At 44.1% G+C, this 21648-nt stretch overlaps 1 protein-coding gene across 11 annotated transcripts; it reads left to right on the forward strand.

Moving 5' to 3' along the window:
* The first annotated feature begins 14484 nt into the window (after positions 1–14484).
* On the forward strand, positions 14485–21640 carry LOC110535301 (GRB2-associated and regulator of MAPK protein 1). Of its 11 annotated transcripts, none has more exons than XM_021620210.3 (6): positions 14485–15083; positions 16084–16224; positions 17233–17363; positions 17550–18719; positions 19020–19180; positions 19526–21640. In XM_021620210.3, the coding sequence occupies exons 1-6, from the start codon at positions 14963–14965 to the stop codon at positions 20379–20381; spliced, it is 2580 nt and encodes an 859-aa protein (XP_021475885.3). In that variant the 5' UTR covers positions 14485–14962; the 3' UTR covers positions 20382–21640. The 11 variants fall into 11 exon arrangements, with proteins under 11 accessions (XP_021475885.3, XP_021475883.3, XP_090045584.1 ...); XM_021620208.3 differs by having other exon boundaries at positions 14488–15083; positions 19523–21640; XM_090189458.1 differs by having other exon boundaries at positions 14507–15087.
* The last annotated feature ends 8 nt before the right edge of the window (positions 21641–21648 follow it).

Here is a 21648-nt window from a genome sequence, read left to right on the forward strand (position 1 = left end):
TGACCAGGGTGGGTGGGGGGGAATACAGGTCAGGTGTATTTCGATTGCTTTGAACATTAAATGAACACTCAAAATTCTACGACTTTGTTACTTTTGGGGGATGACATTTGAAGTATGCTCATATTTTTAAAAACATTTTATTTAGGTGGTTTGAGACTTTATTCAGACTGTAATGAAATTAGATGGGAAAACAGGCAAATGTGAGGAACAGTGGGAAGGTCAGTGGGAATGCTCTGCACAGGAAATACTCATGTTAAATGGTTGGTGGCAGTGGCTAACCAAATCATAGATTGCAGTCTCCTTGTCCATATACTGCTTTCAAGGTAAAGACACAAACATTTTGGATTTTATAATTTTGGTGAACTCTTTAAAATAGGTCTGGAAGAAAATCCTGCTTGCTCTCCAAGAGGGTTAGCCACCCCTTATCTATGTTTCCTAAGTGCTAGGTGATTGAAAATGTTCTCGTTTTAACAATACATTTCTCAATCACCAAATCTTCAAATAAAATCTAATGAATATCAATATTCAGGGGGTTTATGCCTACTACTAGAAGATCCTTGCCATCATCTGACTCTACATAGACAAGATAAATGATGCGTGTTTAGGAGTCTCCCTCTACTAACTCTGCCTTTCATGTGCACTATACTAAAATGGCCTGAAGCATTTCATATCCATCCAATGCTTATTGGTAGGACTTAATGAACATTGTCCATGAATAGCTTGCAAAAAGACTTCACCTCATATAATTCATTTTCAAAGACACAAGTAGACATATCAGACACTGGCAATATTGTGAAGAAGTGGAATAATACATTACTGTAAGTGTGGGGAATAACAATGGTGTTGTTGCTGGCAAGCACACTAATGAACTTTTATTTTAGCCCTTTGTTAAGAATGAAAATTGCTCAACTGTTCACACTAAATAAAGAGCATTGGTAATAAAATCTCCTGAAGACAAGATTACCCTAACCAAATAATTGTTATATTCATTGTCCCCCCTCTAGAATCAAACTTAAACTTTTGGGTTCACAATCTGCTTGACCAAATTATTTTTCTAGTTACAAATCAGGTCACCCTACCAATCTTCCCTGCTATAACAGACTGTATGTCTATCTGCTGCCTTTTCGATGTCACATACTAAATGCCAATCACCAAACGAGGGGAATAAATCGAGTTTAGTACCAGCTGTTAAAAGGCTGCATTCTGCAATAGGCGCGGGAGTAGGAGCAACCGGTTGTTTGTTGACAACATTGTACATAAAAGAGTAGCATTGTAACTCTGTTTTAGAGCATTGTAGCTCCTTATAAACTCAGCGGAGAACGTTCTCTCTCCATTCTCATCTTAAGGGGCGTTTCTTTAAAATGCACATCCAATCCCCTTGATTCCTTACATAACCAATCATATCCTTCAATGTGCCGCGGTTCACAGTCCTGTGGCAAGAGGTTCCGCTTGATGTTAAATTGCAGTTTCCGATTTCAAAACTATTTGAAGCAAGGTTGAAAAGTTAACGCACTATACAATGGATAAAAAATAAAATAAAAGCAGTACTTTTCAATGCGTGAGATATACGACGTAAGGAGTGTGAGCGTGAGAATAGGGTCAAATCAAATTGTATTTGCCACATGCGCCGAATACAACAGGTGCGCCGAATAAAACCTTACAGTGAAATGCTTACTTACAAGCCCTTAACCAACAATGCAGTTTAAAAAAAGGTAATAGATAAGAAAAACGAATAATTAAAAAGCAGCACTAAATAACAATAGCGGGGCTATATAAAAGGGGGTACCAGTATGGGGGGTGCAAATACTCTGGGTAGCCATTTGATATACTCTGGGTAGCCAAGCCTCTTTGACCTAGACTTGGCGCATGGCAAGCAGTACCAGTCTATGACTAGGGTGGCTGGAGTCTGACAATTTGTAGGGCCTTCCTCTGACACTGCCTGGTATAGAGGTTCTGGATGGCAGGAAGCTTGACCCCAGTGATGTACTGGGCAGTACGCACTACACTCTGTAGTGCCTTGCGGTCGGAGGCCGGGCAGTTGCCAAACCAGGCAGTGATGCAACTGTAAAACCTTTTGTCGTGCTCTCTTCACAACTGTCTTGGTGTGCTTGGACCACACGTGTGTCTCACGGCCAATGCGTGAGAGTTGGCAGCTCTTAAGTTTGATGTCCATGTAAAACTCCTTTGGGCCCTAAACAAATCTATTACTACCAAATAAGGGACAAAAGGTGGCATGAGTCACTCACCAAATCTACTTTTTCCATGGATATTTTTTGCTGCTCGACTGATTCAAGCAGTCCTTTTGCATAGCCAGAGAGAAGTCCTTACATGACAAGTTACAGTTCACAGATATCTAGAGTTCATTTTTGATCAGCTCTGTCACAGAGCTTCTGTGCTGCATCTGTTTGAGTCTGACCATTTAGTGGTCATCAGAGAAAATCCTCTCTACAAAGGCATTTGAGCCTGGCACACTGAGGACAAATGAGACAATCCTGAACATGTTGATCAAGTTGGCTTTCCCTAGGTTTTGAAAAACTGCCACCCACTTCTCACTGGTGGATTTTGTGGTATCCTGTCTGTATTTCCTTCCGGCTAGCACAAAAAAAATTCATTTTGAGGGCAACCACCACCTGCTCCAGGTCAGTGAAGGAGAGATACTCATAGAAGCTGGTCTGTTTCACCATTACATTTTCTGGTGAGAAATCAAACCACTTGTCAATGTATGTAATGACAGTGTCATAGACCCTCAAAGTCCCGTTGCTGCTTGGACCTTTGTGATGACAATTGTTTGTCCATCAGCTGCTTGGTCTGGTATCCAAAAAAAAGCTGTCCTGTTTCCGCTGAAGCATCTTCATTGTGAACTTTTGGACTTCCTCGTAAACATCTGCACTGTCGTCTGTGATATTACTTTCTTTAAGGACGTACTGATGAAAAACTGTCAATATTTAAATAACCTACATTTATTCACTCTGATAGGGTTAGATCCTGTCAGGTGCGTGAATGAGGACCCAAAAGCGAATTAACAAAACAGAGTTTCTTTAATGACAAAACACACGTAGGCTCAGATGGACAGGCAGATTCCGACAGGACAGGACAAGGTTAGCTGAACAGGCAGATTCCGACAGGACAGGACAAGGTTGCAGCAAACACGACGATAGTCTGGTTCAGGCATGAGTAACACAAACGAGAATCCGACAAAGACAGAAGCAGAAACAGAGAGAGATATAGGGACCTAATCAGAGGGAAAAAGGGAACAGGTGGGAAAAGGGGTGAACGAGGTAGTTAGAGAAGACAAGGAACAGCTGGGGGAAAGAGGGGAAGAAAAGGTAACCTAATACGACCAGCAGAGGGAGACAGGGTGAAGAGAAAGAACAGGAACAGGACACAACATGACAATACATGACAGTACCCCCCCACTCACCGAGCGCCTCCTGGCGCACTCGAGGAGGAAACCTGGCGGCAACGGAGGAAATCATCGATCAGCGAACGGTCCAGCACGTCCCGAGAGGGAACCCAACTCCTCTCCTCAGGACCGTACCCCTCCCAATCCACTAGGTACTGGTGACCACGGCCCGAGGACGCATGTCCAAAATCTTACGGACCCTGTAGATAGGTGCGCCCTCGACAAGGATGGGGGGGGGGGGGGGGGAGACGATCGGGGGCGCGAAGAACGGGCTTAACACAGGAGACATGGAAGACCGGGTGGACGCGACGAAGATATCGCGGAAGAAGAAGTCGCACTGCGACAGGATTAATGATCTGAGAAATACGGAACGGACCAATGAACCGCGGGGTCAACTTGCGAGAAGCTGTCTTAAGGGGAAGGTTCTGAGTGGAGAGCCAAACTCTCTGACCGCGACAATATCTAGGACTCTTAGTTCTACGCTTATTAGCAGCTCTCACAGTCTGCGCCCTATAACGGCAAAGTGCAGACCTGACCCTCTTCCAGGTGCGCTCGCAACGTTGGACAAAAGCCTGAGCGGAGGGGACGCTGGACTCGGCGAACTGAGATGAGAACAGCGGAGGCTGGTACCCGAGGCTACTCTGAAAAGGAGATAGCCCGGTCGCAGACGAAGGAAGCGAGTTGTGGGCGTATTCTGCCCAGGGGAGCTGTTCTGACCAAGACGCAGGGTTGCGAAAAGAAAGACTGCGTAAGATGCGACCAATAGTCTGATTGGCCCGTTCTGCTTGACCGTTAGACTGGGGGTGAAAGCCGGAAGAGAGACTGACGGAAGCCCCAATCAAACGGCAAAACTCCCTCCAAAATTGAGACGTGAATTGCGGACCTCTGTCCGAAACGACGTCTGACGGAAGGCCATGAATTCTGAAAACATTCTCGATGATGATTTGTGCCGTCTCTTTAGCAGAAGGAAGCTTAGCAAGGGGAATAAAATGAGCCGCCTTAGAGAACCTATCGACAACCGTAAGAATAACAGTCTTCCCCGCTGACGAAGGCAGTCCGGTGACAAAATCTAAGGCGATGTGAGACCACGGTCGAGAGGGAATGGGAAGCGGCCTGAGACGGCCGGCAGGAGGGGAGTTACCGGACTTAGTCTGCGCGCAGACCGAACAAGCAGCCACGAAACGACGCGTGTCATGCTCCCGGGTGGGCCACCAAAAACGCTGGCGAATGGAAGCAAGCGTACCCCGAACGCCAGGGTGGCCGGCTAACTTGGCAGAGTGAGCCCACTGAAGAACGGCCAGACGAGTAGGAACGGGAACGAAAAGAAGGTTCCTAGGACAAGCGCGCGGCGACGGAGTGTGAGTGAGTGCTTGCTTTACCTGCCTCTCAATTCCCCAGACAGTCAACCCGACAACACGCCCCTCAGGGAGAATCCCCTCAGGGTCAGTGGAGGCTACTGAAGAACTGAAGAGACGAGATAAAGCATCAGGCTTGGTGTTCTTAGAGCCCGGACGATAAGAAATCACGAACTCGAAACGAGCGAAAAACAGCGCCCAGCGCGCCTGACGCGCATTAAGTCGTTTGGCAGAACGGATGTACTCAAGGTTCCTATGGTCAGTCCAAACGACAAAAGGAACGGTCGCCCCCTCCAACCACTGTCGCCATTCGCCTAGGGCTAAGCGGATGGCGAGCAGTTCGCGGTTTCCCACATCATAGTTACGTTCCGACGGCGACAGGCGATGAGAAAAATACGCGCAAGGATGGACCTTGTCGTCAGAGAGGGAGCGCTGAGAAAGAATGGCTCCCACGCCCACCTCTGACGCGTCAACCTCGACAACGAACTGTCTAGAGACGTCAGGTGTAACAAGGATAGGTGCGGATGTAAAACGATTCTTGAGGAGATCAAAAGCTCCCTGGGCGGAAACGGACCACTTAAAGCACGTCTTGACAGAAGTAAGGGCTGTGAGAGGAGCTGCCACCTGACCGAAATTACGGATGAAACGACGATAGAAGTTCGCGAAGCCGAGAAAGCGCTGCAGCTCGACGCGTGACTTAGGGACGGGCCAATCAATGACAGCTTGGACCTTAGCGGGATCCATCTTAATGCCTTCAGCGGAAATAACAGAACCGAGAAATGTGACGGAGGAGGCATGAAAAGTGCACTTCTCAGCCTTCACAAAAAGACAATTCTCTAAAAGGCGCTGGAGGACACGTCGAACGTGCTGAACATGAATCTGGAGTGACGGTGAAAAAATCAGGATATCGTCAAGGTAAACGAAAACAAAGATGTTCAGCATGTCTCTCAGGACATCATTGACTAATGCCTGAAAGACAGCTGGAGCGTTAGCGAGGCCGAAAGGAAGAACCCGGTATTCAAAGTGCCCTAACGGAGTGTTAAACGCCGTCTTCCACTCGTCCCCCTCCCTGATGCGCACGAGATGGTAAGCGTTACGAAGGTCCAACTTAGTGAAAAACCTGGCTCCCTGCAGGATCTCGAAGGCTGAAGACATAAGAGGAAGCGGATAACGATTCTTCACTGTTATGTCATTCAGCCCTCGATAATCTATGCAGGGGCGCAGGGACCCGTCCTTCTTCTTAACAAAAAAAAACCCCGCTCCGGCGGGAGAGGAGGAGGGGACTATGGTACCGGCGGCAAGAGCTACAGACAAATAATCTTCGAGAGCCCTACGTTCGGGAGCCGACAGAGAGTATAGTCTACCCCGGGGGGGAGTGGTTCCCGGAAGGAGATCAATACTACAATCATACGACCGGTGTGGAGGAAGAGAGGTGGCCCTGGACCGACTGAACACCGTGCGCAGATCGTGATATTCCTCCGGCACCCCTGTCAAATCACCAGGCTCCTCCTGTGAAGAAGAGACAGAGGAAACAGGAGGGACAGCAGACATTAAACATTTCACATGACAAGAGACGTTCCAGGAGAGGATAGAATTACTAGACCAATTAATATAAGGATTATGACAAACTAGCCAGGGATGGCCCAAAACAACAGGTGTAAAAGGTGAACGAAAAATTAAAAAAGAAATGGTTTCGCTATGATTACCAGAGACAGTGAGGGTTAAAGGTAGCGTCTCACGCTGAATCCTGGGGAGAGGACTACCATCCAGGGCGAACAAGGCCGTAGACTCCCTTAACTGTCTGAGAGGAATGTCATGTTCCCGAGCCCAGGTCTCGTCCATAAAACAGCCCTCCGCCCCAGAGTCTATTAAGGCACTGCAGGAAGCTGACGAACCGGTCCAGCGTAGATGGACCGACAAGGTAGTGCAGGATCTTGAAGGAGAGACAGGAGTAGTAGCGCTCACCAGTAGCCCTCCGCTTACTGATGAGCTCTGGCTTTTACTGGACATGAAGTGACAAAATGACCAGCAGAACCGCAATAGAGACAGAGGCGGTTGGTGATTCTCCGTTCCCTCTCCTTAGTCGAGATGCGGATACCTCCCAGCTGCATAGGCTCAGCACCCGAGCCGGCAGAGGAAGATGGTAGTGATGCGGAGAGGGGGGCAACGGAGAACGCGAGCTCCTTTCCACGAGCTCGGTGACGAAGATCAACCCGTCGCTCAATGCGAATAGCGAGTTCAATCAAGGAATCCACGCTGGAAGGAACCTCCCGGGAGAGAATCTCATCCTTTACCTCTGCGCGGAGACCCTCCAGAAAACGAGCGAGCAAAGCCGGCTCGTTCCAGCCACTGGAGGCAGCAAGAGTGCGAAACTCAATAGAGTAGTCTGTTAAGGATCGATTACCTTGACATAGGGAAGACAGGACCCTGGAAGCCTCCTCCCCAAAAACAGATCGATCAAAAACCCGTATCATCTCCTCCTTAAAGTCCTGATACTGGTTAGTACACTCAGCCCTTGCCTCCCAGATTGCCGTGCCCCACTCACGAGCCCGTCCAGTAAGGAGAGATATGACGTAGGCGACACGAGCAGTGCTCCTGGAGTAAGTGTTGGGCTGGAGAGAAAACACAATATCACACTGGGTGAGGAACGAGCGGCATTCAGTGGGCTCCCCAGAGTAACACGGCGGGTTATTGATTCTGGGCTCCGGAGATTCGAAAGCCCTGGAAGTGGCCGGTGGATCGAGGCGGAGATGGTGAACCTGTTCTGTGAGGTTGGAGACTTGGGTGGCCAGGGTCTCAACGGCATGTCGAGCAGCAGACAATTCCTGCTCGTGTCTGCCTAGCATCGCTCCCTGGATCTCGACGGCTGAGTGGAGAGGATCCGAAGTCGCTGGGTCCATTCTTGGTCAGATTCTTCTGTCAGGTGCGTGAATGAGGACCCAAAAGCGAATTAACAAAACAGAGTTTCTTTAATGACGAAACACACGTAGGCTCAGATGGACAGGCAGATTCCGACAGGACAGGACAAGGTTAGCTGAACAGGCAGATTCCGACAGGACAGGACAAGGTTGCAGCAAACACGACGATAGTCTGGTTCAGGCATGAGTAACACAAACGAGAATCCGACAAAGACAGAAGCAGAAACAGAGAGAGATATAGGGACCTAATCAGAGGGAAAAAGGGAACAGGTGGGAAAAGGGGTGAACGAGGTAGTTAGAGAAGACAAGGAACAGCTGGGGGAAAGAGGGGAAGAAAAGGTAACCTAATACGACCAGCAGAGGGAGACAGGGTGAAGAGAAAGAACAGGAACAGGACACAACATGACAATACATGACAGATCCTATATGCTACTTTTATTATTGCCTGTAAATGGTTCAGTGCCTATAATTTAGGCTGTGTGTATGAGAGGTCGACTGATTATGATTTTTCAACGCCGATACCGATAATTGGAGGACCAAAAAGAGCCGATACCGATTAAATTGGCCGATTTGTATTTATTTGTAATAATGACAATTACAACAATACTGAATGAACACTTATTTTAACTTAATATAATACATCAATAAAATCAATTTAGTCTTTAAATAATGAAACATGTTCAATTTGGTTTAAATAATGCAAAAACAAAGTGTTGGAGAAAGTAAAAGTGCAATATGTGCCATGTAAGAAAGCTAACATTTAAGTTCCTTGCTCAGAACATGAGAACATATGAAAGAAAGCTGGTGGTTCCTTTTAACATGAGTCTTCAATATTCCCAGGTAATAAGTTTTAGGTTGTAGTTATTATAGGAATTATAGGACCATTTCTCTCTATACCATTTGTATTTCATTAACCTTTGACTATTGGATGTTCTTATAGGCACTTTAGTATTGCCAGTATAACAGTATAGCTTCCATCCCTCTCCTCGCTCCTACCTGGGCTCGAACCAGGAACACATCGACAACAGCCACCCTCGAGGCAGCATTACCCATGCAGAGCAAGGGGAAAAACCACTCCAAGTCTCAGAGCGAGTGACGTTTGAAACTCTATTAGCGCGCACCCCGCTAACTAGCTAGCCATTTCACATCGGTTACACCAGCCTAATCTCGGGAGTTGATAGGCTTGAAGTCATAAACAGCACAGCGAAGAGCTGCTGGCAAAACGCACGAAAGTGCTGTTTGAATGAATGCTTACGAGACTGCTGGTGCCTACCACCGCTCAGACTGCTCTATCAAATCATAGACTTAGTTATAACATACTAACATACAGAAATACGAGCCTTAGGTCATTAATATGGTCGAATCCGGAAACTATCATCTCGAAAACAAGACGTTTATTCTTTCAGTGAAATACGGAACCGTTCCGTATTTTATCTAACGGGTGGCATCCATAAGTCTAAATATTCCTGTTACATTGCACAACCTTCAATGTTATGTCATAATTACGTAAGATTCTGGCAAATTAGGCAGCCCAAACTGTTGCATATACACTGACTGCGTGCAATGAATGCAAGAGAAGAGACACAATTTCACCTGGTTAATATTGCCTGCTAATCTGGATTTCTTTTAGCTAAATATGCAGGTTTAAAAATATATACTTCTGTGTATTGATTAAGAAAGGCATTGATGTTTATGGTTAGGCACACATTGGAGCAACGACAGTCCTTTTTCACGAATACGCACCGCATCGATTAAATGCAACGCTGGACACGCTAGATAAACTACTAATATCATCAACCATGCGTAGTTAACTAGTGATTATGATTAATTGATTGTTTTTTTAAGTTTAATGCTAGCTAGCAACTTACCTTGGCTTACTGCATTCGCGTAATAGGCAGGCTCCTCATGGAGTGCAATGTAATCAGGTGGTTAGAGCGTTGGACTAGTGAACTGTAAGGTTGCAAGATTGAATCCCTGAGCTGACAAGGTAAAAAATCTGTCATTCTGCCCCTGAACAAGGCAGTTAACCCAACGTTCCTAGGCCCTCATTGAAAATAAGAATGTGTTCTTAACTGACTTGCCTAAAAAGATTAAATAAACGTGTAAAAAAAAGTACTTACGTTTATTTATTTATTTTAAATCGGCCAAATCGATGTCCAAAAATACCGATTTCCGATTGTTATGAAAACTTGAAATCGGCTCCAATTAATCAGCCATTCCGATTAATCGGTAGACCTCTAGTGTGTATGTAAAATATAATTTAAGCTGTGTGTGTGTGTAAGTGTGTGTGTAGAATGGGGCATAAAGGAAATTACCTCTATTAGATTATAGTGATAAGGAAAACAGCAAACAAATGTGGCCTGTGTATTCATTTGCCTATAACTAAATCAGAATTCCATTAGATTTACATAAAAAAAGAGAATACTTCAAAATGAGAAGATCCTGCCATGGAAAAGACGACTGGGTGGACATAAAGTGGAAAGGAGGGGAAATAACTCACACCATGCAGCAGGACACCTTCAGTTGCAGGGTCTTTGTAATGCAGGTTTGATAGTTACATTTTCAATAATGAATGGGTCAAAAACTCCATTTTATTTTGTGGTGTAGATGGCCAAGGGAGTTGCACAGAACTTCCCCAACATCCCCTCCCAAATTGATATAGAACCTTCACAAAAATACATGGACCAACTGCAAAAATAAATGGCTGAGGATATACTAAAAATGTCTGGTATGTAATGACGTTTAATTAAAAGTAAATGTAATTCTTTATTTTTATGTAGTTGTGTGGGTCAGCCATATGTTCAGTTCATGCCCATGATTTCAGAGTTCAACAAAGCCAACAACTGCTTCATGTGTGCCACTGATAAATAACCTGGATGTGGCCCAAAGACTGACTGGGTTAGTAACTTTATTTAACATGTTTATAATCTTTTGACAACAGTGACGGCATGTAAGACAATTCATGATTTAACACAATGGATGGCTAATTTGTCATACTGCATTGATATTATTTATAGGGTATTATGCTTTGTTTTAGATTGAATGTTTTGCATGCCAATGGTGGTTCCATGTGCTGTGCCTGGGAATGAAGATGAAAGAGTTATACAGAGTAAAGAACAGAAACTGGAAGTGCTGTCTTTGTTGTAGAAAATGTATGCTATACCCCATCCACACTGAAGAGGCTCTGAAATGTACATCAACCAGGGATAAAGAGAAAGTTAACACTGAAATGTTCCGTAATTACTTGAAGTAAAGTGTCTGTTGACATGTTGGAAAAGATTCAAGGTCTAAAATGTGTTTAATTTGTCAATATTACATTTGTATTCATTGATTTACTGGCCATCATTACTGTGGTTACATGTTCAGTATATGTATTGACCAGCAAACCCACTGCAGCCTACCTTACTAGCTCACTCTCCATCCCTGCTTTGGACAATTAATAACATGACTCTCGTATTTTGCCCTTTATTGTTGATATTAACGATGAAAGGAGATATTATCTGTCTCTCTCCTATTGTGTACTGTTAAATACTGTTGCAAAATTTAAAAAAAACAGGGAAGTACATAGAACTACCAATTATTATAGATAAATATGAAAGAAAAAGGGTAAACACTGGACTGAAACCCTAATTGTCAAATTATTATTAACGTACAACAATATAGCTTCTTGGGTGTGTAATTGACATGACCAAGGAGCTATTGAAATGTATAACTATGAAAAATGTACATTACACTGCATGATTTTACAGTACACAAACAAGAGTGTGCAATATAGAAGGGAAGTCAGTGTACGTTCTGCACCTTGTTTGAAGAGCTTATAGAAATGTCAAATTTGGAAAAATTCATGTAAAATCGAGTGAGATGAAAATGGACAAACTAAAGGGTGTGCAATATAGAAGGGTAGTCAGTAGACATTCTGAACCTTGTTTGAGACGATTAGGTCACATGACCAAGGAGCTATTGAAATTCAATTGTAAAAAAAAGTTTGTACTTTGTTTACGCTCCCTAACTAATTAAACTTGATGCTGCTCACATTTCCACGTTTTTTCGCGTTGGAAAGCGAATTAACTTCCAAATTGTGAAAATAAGACCTGTGCAATTTTTCCAACATAATGACACCTATTTGTCTGTGGCTCAAATAGTTTGAAAGCGCGAATATCAAACTTGAAACTGTCTTTACCTCGGTATTAACGAGCTATGTGAGCTGGGCAATTAGCTTTCAGAATGCGATTGTTGGTGTAACGGATGTGAAACGGCTAGCTTAGTTAGCGTGGGCGCTAAATAGCGTTTCAATCAGTGACGTCACTTGCTCTGAGACCTTGAAGTAGTAGCTCTGCAAGGGCCGCGGCTTTTGTGGAGCGATGGGTAACGATGCTTCGAGGGTGACTGTTGATGTGTGCAGAAGGTCCCTAGTTCGCGCCCGGGTATGGGCGAGGGGACGGTCTAAAATTATACTGTTACATTGATGCTGTTGACCCGGATTACTGGTTGCTGCGGAAAAAGGAGGAAGGTCAAAAGGGGGGTGAGTGTAACGGATGTGAAACGGCTAGCTTAGTTAGCGTGGGCGCTAAACAGCGTTTCAATCAGTGACGTCACTTGCTCTGAGACCTTGAAGTAGTAGTTCCCCTTGCTCTGCAAGGGCCGCGGTTTTTGTGGAGCGATGGGTAACGACGCTTCGAGGGTGACTGTTGATGTGTGCAGAAGGTCCCTGGTTCGCGCGAGGGGATGGTTTAAAATTATACTGTTACATTGGCACTGCTCAATAACTGGTAAACGGTGTTTTTCAAAGTTGACATTGGCATTATCTACTGCATAGGCTGTGATGTGTCTAATATCCAGTTCATCAGTTTGATGTATGCCATTTGCAGTTTCATCACTGTCTTCATAAAAGTCAAGTAACTTGCACTGCACTTCATCATACACAGAGAAATATCTCACGCACACTGGAATTAAGATAGTCGGTGCTGTTGTAGGTCAGTGTTTCGGCATGCCAACCAGGTGATAATCACCTAAATTAATTGATGAATCAGGTCTTCTCTGCTGCTTTATTTAGCACATGTTGAACAGCCTGCAAGCACATTTGCACGCGCTTATTTAATTAGTGTAGGCGTTAATTTAGCGCCTGCACCTGTTTACTTTACACACGTAGCATAACACATGTCGCGTTTTGACCACGTGCTTTAAGACCCAAAACGGCGTTCCATATGCAGTCTTCTTGAGCTATTTCAACTACAAATACCTAGGTGTCTGGTTAGACTGTAAACTCTCATTCCAGACCCACATCAAACATCTCCAATCCAAAGTTAAATCTAGAATTGGCTTCCTATTTCGCAACAAAGCATCCTTCACTCGTGCTGCCAAACATACCCTTGTAAAACGGACCATCCTACCAATCCTCGACTTCGGCGATGTCATTTACAAAATAGCCTCCAATACCCTACTCAACAAATTGGATGCAGTCTATCACAGTGCAATCCGTTTTGTCACCAAAGCCCCATATACTACACACCATTGCGACCTGTACGCTCTCGTTGGCTGGCCCTCGCTTCATACTCGTCGCCAAACCCATGTCATCTACAAGACCCTGCTATAGCGTCACCCACCTGTAGCACGCGCTCCAGCAGCATATATCTCTGGTCACCCCCAAAACCAATTATTTCTTTGGCCGCCTCTCCTTCCAGTTCTCTGCTGCCAATGACTGGAACGAACTACAAAAATCTCTGAAACTGGAAACACTTATCTCACTCACTTGCTTTAAGCACCAATTGTCAGAGCAGCTCACAGATTACTGCACCTGTACATAGCCCACCTATAATTTAGCCCACACAACTACCCGTTTCCCTACTGTATTTATTTTATTTATTTATGTTGCTCCTTTGCACCCCATTATTTTTATTTCTACTTTGCACATTCTTCGACTGCAAATCTACCATTCCAATGTTTTACTTGCTATATTGTATTTACTTTGCCACCATGGCCTTTTTTTTTTGCCTTTACCTCCCTTATCTCACCTCATTTGCTCACATCGTAACTTGTTTATACTGTATTATTGACTGTATGTTTGTTTTACTCCATGTGTAACTCTGTGTCGTTGTATGTGTCGAACTGCTTTGCTTTATCTTGGCCAGGTCGCAATTGTAAATGAGAACTTGTTCTCAACTTGCCTACCTGGTTAAATAAAGGTGAAATTAATAAATAAAACATTTACGGACAGAGTATTGATCTGAGAAAACGCTGTTCATGTTCCTTTCAAAGAGGCAACAGCTGGTTTTGCTAAGACTTATCTCTGACTTGGACCAAGAGAAAGGCTATCCACAAGATCAAGTACGCCACCTATATGCTCATAGCTTGATAGATATAAAGTACTGTATCTCTAGATACAGAAGGACAGTGTGGAAAACGACAGGGTCTGTGTGACCTTCTCTAAAAAAACAAGCATGGTTTAATAACATTGACCAACAGGTCACATTCTCCTACAAGTATAGCATTACAAATGTATGCATGAATGGTGCTGGAGTAGCCTAGGCATATAAGGTTGAAAGTGGACTCTCAAGAAGGATATTGGCTGTTTTGATCCCCCCACCTTGCAGGCACCGATCTTCTTCAGCTCCCACTTTTAAGTAATTTAACTAGTTTATTTCTCGTGTGGATAAATAATATGCATATAACCTTTAAAGCACAATATATGCGTTTATATAAGTTATATGCGTAACATATTTGTCAGCCTGATAGTTGTTCGAGTAGGGCACAAAGTAAAATAAAGACCTGAATTAATTCATGATATACTCCCTTGGATTCCCCAGTTTGTGTTGAATCTCAAGCTTGGCCTTGGTGAATTCAACATCTGACTGGCAGGCCATAGTAAAAACCGGCTATATCGTACAAACGAATGAAAACAAAAATTTGCTTTTTTGTCTTTAAGGTTAGGGTTAGGCATAAGGTTAGCAGTGTAACATTTTAGAAATAGGCGGGGTTTATGGCTGTGGTAACTAGTGACGACCCAGACAAGGGAATAGTTTGAGAAGTAGGCGTCTGGCATGTGCAGATATCTATGGTTTCAATACACAGCATTTCCTGTCAATTTAGGTGCAACTAGCATACTAGCTATTACGGATCTAACATGGCTGTGCGACAATTCAGGAAAAAAATAGCTAGCTAACCTCAAAATAAACAAAACCGAACCAAAAGAAAGGTGTAGGTTACATGACTGAAAACAATGCAAAGCTAGCAGCAACGCCGGGAAGTGGTGCGTTCATGCTACGCATGTCGTCTGTTTACAAGCTAACATGGACCTTGGATCAATGCTGTACAACAATTTGAAAGATGTATCATGGAGCACGACGTCTTTACCCTTAGATCGACTTGTCAGTGTTTATAGATTGCCGCAAATTGTGAAGTTGGACAGTGGTAGGTAAATTTTGAGCAATTTATGTTATTAATAAGGGTTAACGAGTTAATACGATGTTTAAAATGGCAATACGCCAATTAAGTTAGCTAGCCTCGAACCTAACTATCTAGGTTAGCTAGCTAAGATGCATAGCCATCTAATGTTAGCTAGTTAATGGTTGCTAGCCAATTTAACTAACAGTTATCTACTGTCATTGTTGACAACGTAGCTAACGTTAGTCAACAAAGTTGCAAAAGCTTATCTACCCTTTTAATACAATTTGAAAATATAGAAATGTATAAACGCTTGTAGCTAGCTTATATTCATTGCTTGATTGTTAAGTTCCCGGCACTGCATCTCAGTGCTAGAGGCGTCATACTGACCCTGGTTCGATTCCAGGCTGTATCACAACCGGCCGTGATTGGGAGTCCGATAGGGCAGCGTACAATTGGCCCAGTGTCGTTAGGGTTTAGCCGGGGTAGGCCATCATTGTAAATAATAATTTGTTCTTAACTGACTTTCCTAGTTAAATAAATAAACATAACGCTATATTTGTATTTGAAAGAGGAATGCATTGTAATAGTTTTTTTCTGTCGCATGCCCTCCTTAGGTTGCTTGGTACAATGCATGTATGCATACAGAAAAGATACTGTGAAATGCAGTCCGAGTGGGCTACCAACAAAAACGTAGCTAAACAATAGAGCAAATGTAATTTGGTTTAGGCCATGATGATAGCCATATCTACAGTTCTATTTAAAGCTTTAGCTACATAGTTTTAAATGGCTATTTTCATTTTAGCCTACAGTTATAAGTCTAGATTAATGCTTAGTCTACATTAAACGAGGTGATACGCTAACGTTAATCATGTAAAATATACCATTCATGAGGGACTGATAACTAGTTATACATTTTAAATGATTGATATTACTGTATTCAAATCCATCTGTGAAATTGTGCCTCATTTTTTTGACTGATGTTTGCTACATGTGTAATTTGAATGAAAGTGTCTCTCTTCTCCAGGTGAGTTGGTGGACGTCTTACGAGACAATGACTACCTCTTGATTCATTCCTGTCGTCAATGGACTACAATCACTGCACACAGTCTGGAGGAAGGCCATTATGTCATTGGGCCCAAAATAGAGATCCCGGTACATTATGAAGGTTCGTTAAATCACTGTTCCATTTTTAAATCTACTTTGTCAGTGGTTCACATGGCAATGTTTATTCAGATGTATGTGAATGCCTTCAAGTAATATTAATCAGTAAACTAAACCCACTCAACCATTACAACATTCATTATGACTCTCCCTTGCCACAGTCTAGCATATCATTTAAGCAACCTATTTTACATCACACTTCACGTGGACTGATTAGACAGATCTTTGCTAAAAGATGGTTAGAGCATTAGCCTAGTGGTTAGAGCATTTGGACTAGTAACCGGAAGGTTGCAAGTTCAAACCCCCGAGCTGACAAGGTACAAATCTGTCTTTCTATAAATAAGAATTTGTTCTTAACTGACTTGCCTAGTAAAATAAAGGTAAAAAAGCAGCATTTTTTTATTGTTAAAATGCTTTAATGCCTTTCTAAAGCCATTGAAGTTAATCAAGGAAAAATACATTGATTTGTACAACCAGTACATTTTAAATCCTGTGCTAGAATCAAATATGCAACATGCACATTGTACTGTTTGCTCAGGGTTTAGAACAGGCACAGTCCCATTTCACTAATCTTAAAAGCCTCTCAGGCTTGAATCAATGATTACACAGACGGTACCCTTTTTACATCACTGACTCTCTGCTGCGCCAATCCAACTGATCTGGCCGATGGGACCTCAGACTGACATATGATCAATGCTCTCGCCTCACAGCATATGGGAAGTGTACTTAGTCAGACTGTAAAACTGATTCACGGAAACACTGTACATAACTGGAACATTGAGGTTGCAATGAAAGCTTGGCCTGGTGCAGGCTGAGGCTACTGCTGGGAACCAGGGTTATTCAGATAGCAATGTTCCCAAAGGGTCTTTGTTGTGTGTTGACTGAAATATTTCAGAGATATTTCCTTTTGATGCACAGACTAAACTAAAAGGGCCTATCCTATCCAGTAACATAAACAAAGGTAACATGCAGCCAGGCTATCCTGTCTGATTCTCTCCACCCCTTCCTGTAGGTCAGTTTAAGCTGCTGGAGCAGGACAGAGATGTCAAGGAGCCGGTGCAGTACTTCAACAGTGTGGAGGAGGTGGCCAAAGCATTTCCCGAACGGGTGTATGTCATGGAGGAAATTACGTTCAATGTGAAGGTCAGTTGCTATTGGTTGATAGTTAATTATAAGTTGATTTTAGCCTTAGTGACTTGTAAGTTATGTACATTTCCAAAATCTACAGATGTGACATTGTCATAAGGAGGTCAATTGGAGTGTTTAGGGGTTATAGTTATGTGATCTTTAGGCTATGAGACTACAATCCAACACGTCCTCGTCTCACAGATGGCTTCGGGCGAATGCAACGAGGACACGGAGGTGTACAACATCACACTAAGCACCGGTGATGAGCTCACCCTCATGGGCCAGGCAGAGATCCTGTACGCCAAGGCGTCCAAGGAGAAGTCTCGCTTCAACACCATCTTCAAGAAAATCGGCAAGCTCAACTCCATCAGCAAGATCGCGAGCCGTAGCAAGATGCCCTGCCTCATCTGCATGAACCACCGGACCAACGAGAGTGTCAGCCTGCCCTTCCAGTGTAAGGGTCGCTTCAGCACCTGCAGCCCCCTAGAGCTTCAGATGCAGGAGGGGGAGCACACCATCCGCAACATCGTGGAGAAGACCCGGCTGCCCGTCAACGTCAGCGTGCCTGGCAGCCCACCGCGCAACCAGCATGACGTCCACCTGATCCGCGAGAGTCACCGCTACAAGTTGGTCAACATCCAGACCAAGACGGTGGTGGTGGGCTGCGTGCTGCGCAGTAACAAGATCATCCCCGTCCACTTCCCGCTCCACATGGCCTCCATGCCCAAGTTCATCATCCCTGAAGGGTTGCTTCAGAACGAGCTGTGGCTGGACACCATGGTGCACCGCTGGTTCACCTACTGCCAGGAGCAGTTTGACATTGACGACTATTCCCGTGCTGTGCGTGATGTCAGGACCGACTGGAATGACGTTGATGGGAGGAGCCCCAAGAAGAGTAGTGGTGGTAGCAGCAACGGCTGCCCCTCGCACATGCCCAGCTCTCTCACGTACGCCCGTGACGAGCTTACCCAGTCATTCCACCGGCTCTCGGTGTGTGTCTATGGCAACAACCTGCACAGCAACAGCGAGGTCAACCTGCAGGGCTGCATGACGCTGTGCGGAGACTGGGTGCTCCTGCCATCCGAGGGCGTGCTGGCTGATTCAGTTGACACAGAGTACCTCTTCCCTGAGCTGCTGGAGGACATGAGCAAGTCGGATGTTCCCTACGAGGAGCTGTGGCTGGACCACTTGAGATCAAGTCGGGGAAGAGGAGGGCACAGTGTAGGCGGCGAGGATCCAAGAAGCACCAGCAACACCATCGCCACCTCCATGGCTGTCATATCATACCCCGCCTCCTCCTCTCATATGGGTCCAATGGTCAGCTCTGAAATCTGTCTAGCTCCGCCCCCAGTCCCACCAAAGTCTGAAGCTGTGAGTACACATGAGTTCTATCATCATGGCTACATTTAACAACTAATATTCCAGTATTACTACCAAGCAAATTGGAGAAAATATTGATGTTACTGATATAATTGGCTTATGATCAGATGTAGGCCCAGTGTTTGAGACATTACATTGTAACAATTTAATATTCGTTACTAGTGTAAACATCCTCTCACAGCTAAAAACAAACCATCTCCCAAATTACCTAGCAGTTGTTCATTGCTTGTTTTCACTGGCTGTTTTGGAGTGGTTTGAGGCTTTCTGATTTACCTTCACCTTCCTCTCCAGGTGAAGGTAGAATGCCGTCATTTGAACGCCCCTCCCATTCCCCCCCGAAGTTCCAAGCAGATGATGTCCACCCCAACGCCGGCTGTAGATAAGGCTCGGCAGACGGAAACGCGCTCTCCAAGCCCCACTCTCTCCTATTATTCCTCAGGCCTACACAGCATGTAAAATCCCAATGTGTAGCCTCATCATTTGCGCATACCTTTTGACTTCAATGATTGTTTCACACACACACACCACTCAATTTAGGATTTGGTCTTGCACGGTCTACGGATTTTATTCTGATCCTAGATGATACATTGAAATTACCATAAAAAAAACAACTTATGTACACACTTCCTTACACATTGCTGACTAGTTAATAGCCCTTGTTTCCCTCCCAATGGTCTGGAGTGTTGGGCTACATTTAGCCCTATGTGACATTATTTCAGAATATTTTAGCAGTGTTTAGACTCAACTTGTACCTAGTTCTTCCACTAACTTTGGTATTTTTGTTTTGCTCGCAGCAGTGGAGGAGAGAATGAAGTGACCGAGGCAGACGAGCAGAACCACGTATGTTACCCCTGTAACTGGGTCAAGGGCAACAAGGAGTGCCTGACAGCATCCCACGTGAGCCCACCTCTCGACGGCGTACTCTCCTGCCCTTCTAGACTATCGTGGCCCAACGACTTCTGTGGAGGGGATTCTCAAAGCATGGAGGAGTTTCTGCCCATCCCCTGTCGAAGTTACTACAGCTATCCCAGAAAAAGACCCTCTGGCACACCCAAGTCGCCATGCCTTTTGGACTTTGATAGAAAAGAGCAGAAGGGCGGTAGCGCCATCCCCTTTAAATCCCACAAAGCCTCATACACTAATCAGTTTTGCACCAAGTCGTTGAGCTACACCCTGGAAATGTACAGAGACAATATGATAGACGAATGCAACACTAAACAAAGCCTATCGTGCCCCATCTTGCCACCGAGGACGCCCAAATCAAACGAGACATGTAAAGATTCTGTCGAAGATACGGCACCGGACACTCTAAAGTGCCTGGTCAGCCAACAACACGACCAGTTCACAACGACAGAAATATTCTCCATCTCCTATCCCCCCCTACCGCCACTGTCCTCCCCCTCCCTGCCAGTGCCCGGAGGACAATGGCAACCACCCACCAACCTCTCTGGACTTTCCGTCGAAGAGGTGTCCAAATCGTTACGGTTCATCGGCATTTCCGGTGACATTGTGTCTTCGTTCGTGACAGAGAAAATCGATGGGAATCTACTTCTGCAGCTTACGGAGGAGATTCTGACGGAGGACTTCAAGTTAAGCAAACTCCAAGTGAAGAAACTCGTGCAGTTTATTAAAGGTTGGAGGCCTAAAATATAGCCAAACCCTTTAACAAAATGTTTTGTACTCAAATGCTATGCACATCCAGAAATGATTTTGGGGGTTATTTCATATAGCAGAAGTTGGCCAGATGAAACAACTCTGCACATTCAAGTTCTTTGAGAAGGATAACACATGAATTGGGCATAGTATATAAATGACTATATACCCTCAATAACCCACACTCAACGTTAAGCTTTCTTGTTAAACCAGAAAACCAAAGGCAGTCGAAGGTGGCTGCCTAACTTGTCAATCCAGCTCTCCGAAGTCCAACCCTGGTAATCATTACAGTTGTCTATGTAACAGGGATGTGTTTGTGTGTTAACTCGTCATTATATCTGTTTGTACTCTTTAGGGACATTCCCTCAACTCCGTTACTATTTGCTTTAACCCAAAGCCTTTCAATAGAAGTAATGAGGTTATTCATGAAAGTTTGCGATCCAAGCGATAGCATTTAACTAATTTATGCGTGTGTGTGCTTCTTGTAATGCTGAATTAATATGCAAGTAATAACCACCAATACAATAACTTCATATTCCACATAATGAAATGCACTTGAGTAAAACCACCGTTGCCAGTACAAATAGACTGTGAATCAACTCATGACAAGTGTCCTTAAATCTATATTTCATTTTTTTTTTAAAAACAATGTTGACTTTGTAATGGTTAGAGGAAGCATTGGGGTTCAAGAAACAACTACCAGGATGTACCGTTGCTAAAGGACAATGGTTTGACAAATTAAACAGAGAACTTGCTATTTAAACTAAGGATATGTTACATGGGTTTTAAAGAGTATTTAATAACTACTAGCCATTGATTAATTTGATATAATCTGGGATAACAATATCTTCCCTTATTGTACAGATTCTCTGACTTGAGACTGACCAGACTAATCTGCCTGAACCCACCATAGACCATACTACATTTAGCTGGGGTTCAAGGTGGTGAAGGGTAACAAAACGTTCCGATAGATATGCTTTGTATAGCAGTTATGATTCATGTATAGAAACGTGAAATCATGTTACGACTATAGTTATCTGCAACATTTCACCTTACTGAATACACCATGTCATTTTTCCAGTGTTTGTGTCAAATTACTGTACTGTTATGACAGTAAATGTTCAGTAGCACAGGACCATGAACTGGAAAATGCATCTACAAACTGTCATGGGAAAACGTACTAACTTATGGACCCCCATTATGTGTTGACCTAACTCTTTCTATGGTTGTCTGTGATCAATAAACATGGACACGTCTTATCTTTTGG

The sequence above is a fragment of the Oncorhynchus mykiss genome, chromosome 11 (assembly GCF_057628025.1).
Source record: "Oncorhynchus mykiss isolate SJ-2025 chromosome 11, ASM5762802v1, whole genome shotgun sequence".
In the NCBI taxonomy this organism is placed as follows: domain Eukaryota; kingdom Metazoa; phylum Chordata; class Actinopteri; order Salmoniformes; family Salmonidae; genus Oncorhynchus; species Oncorhynchus mykiss.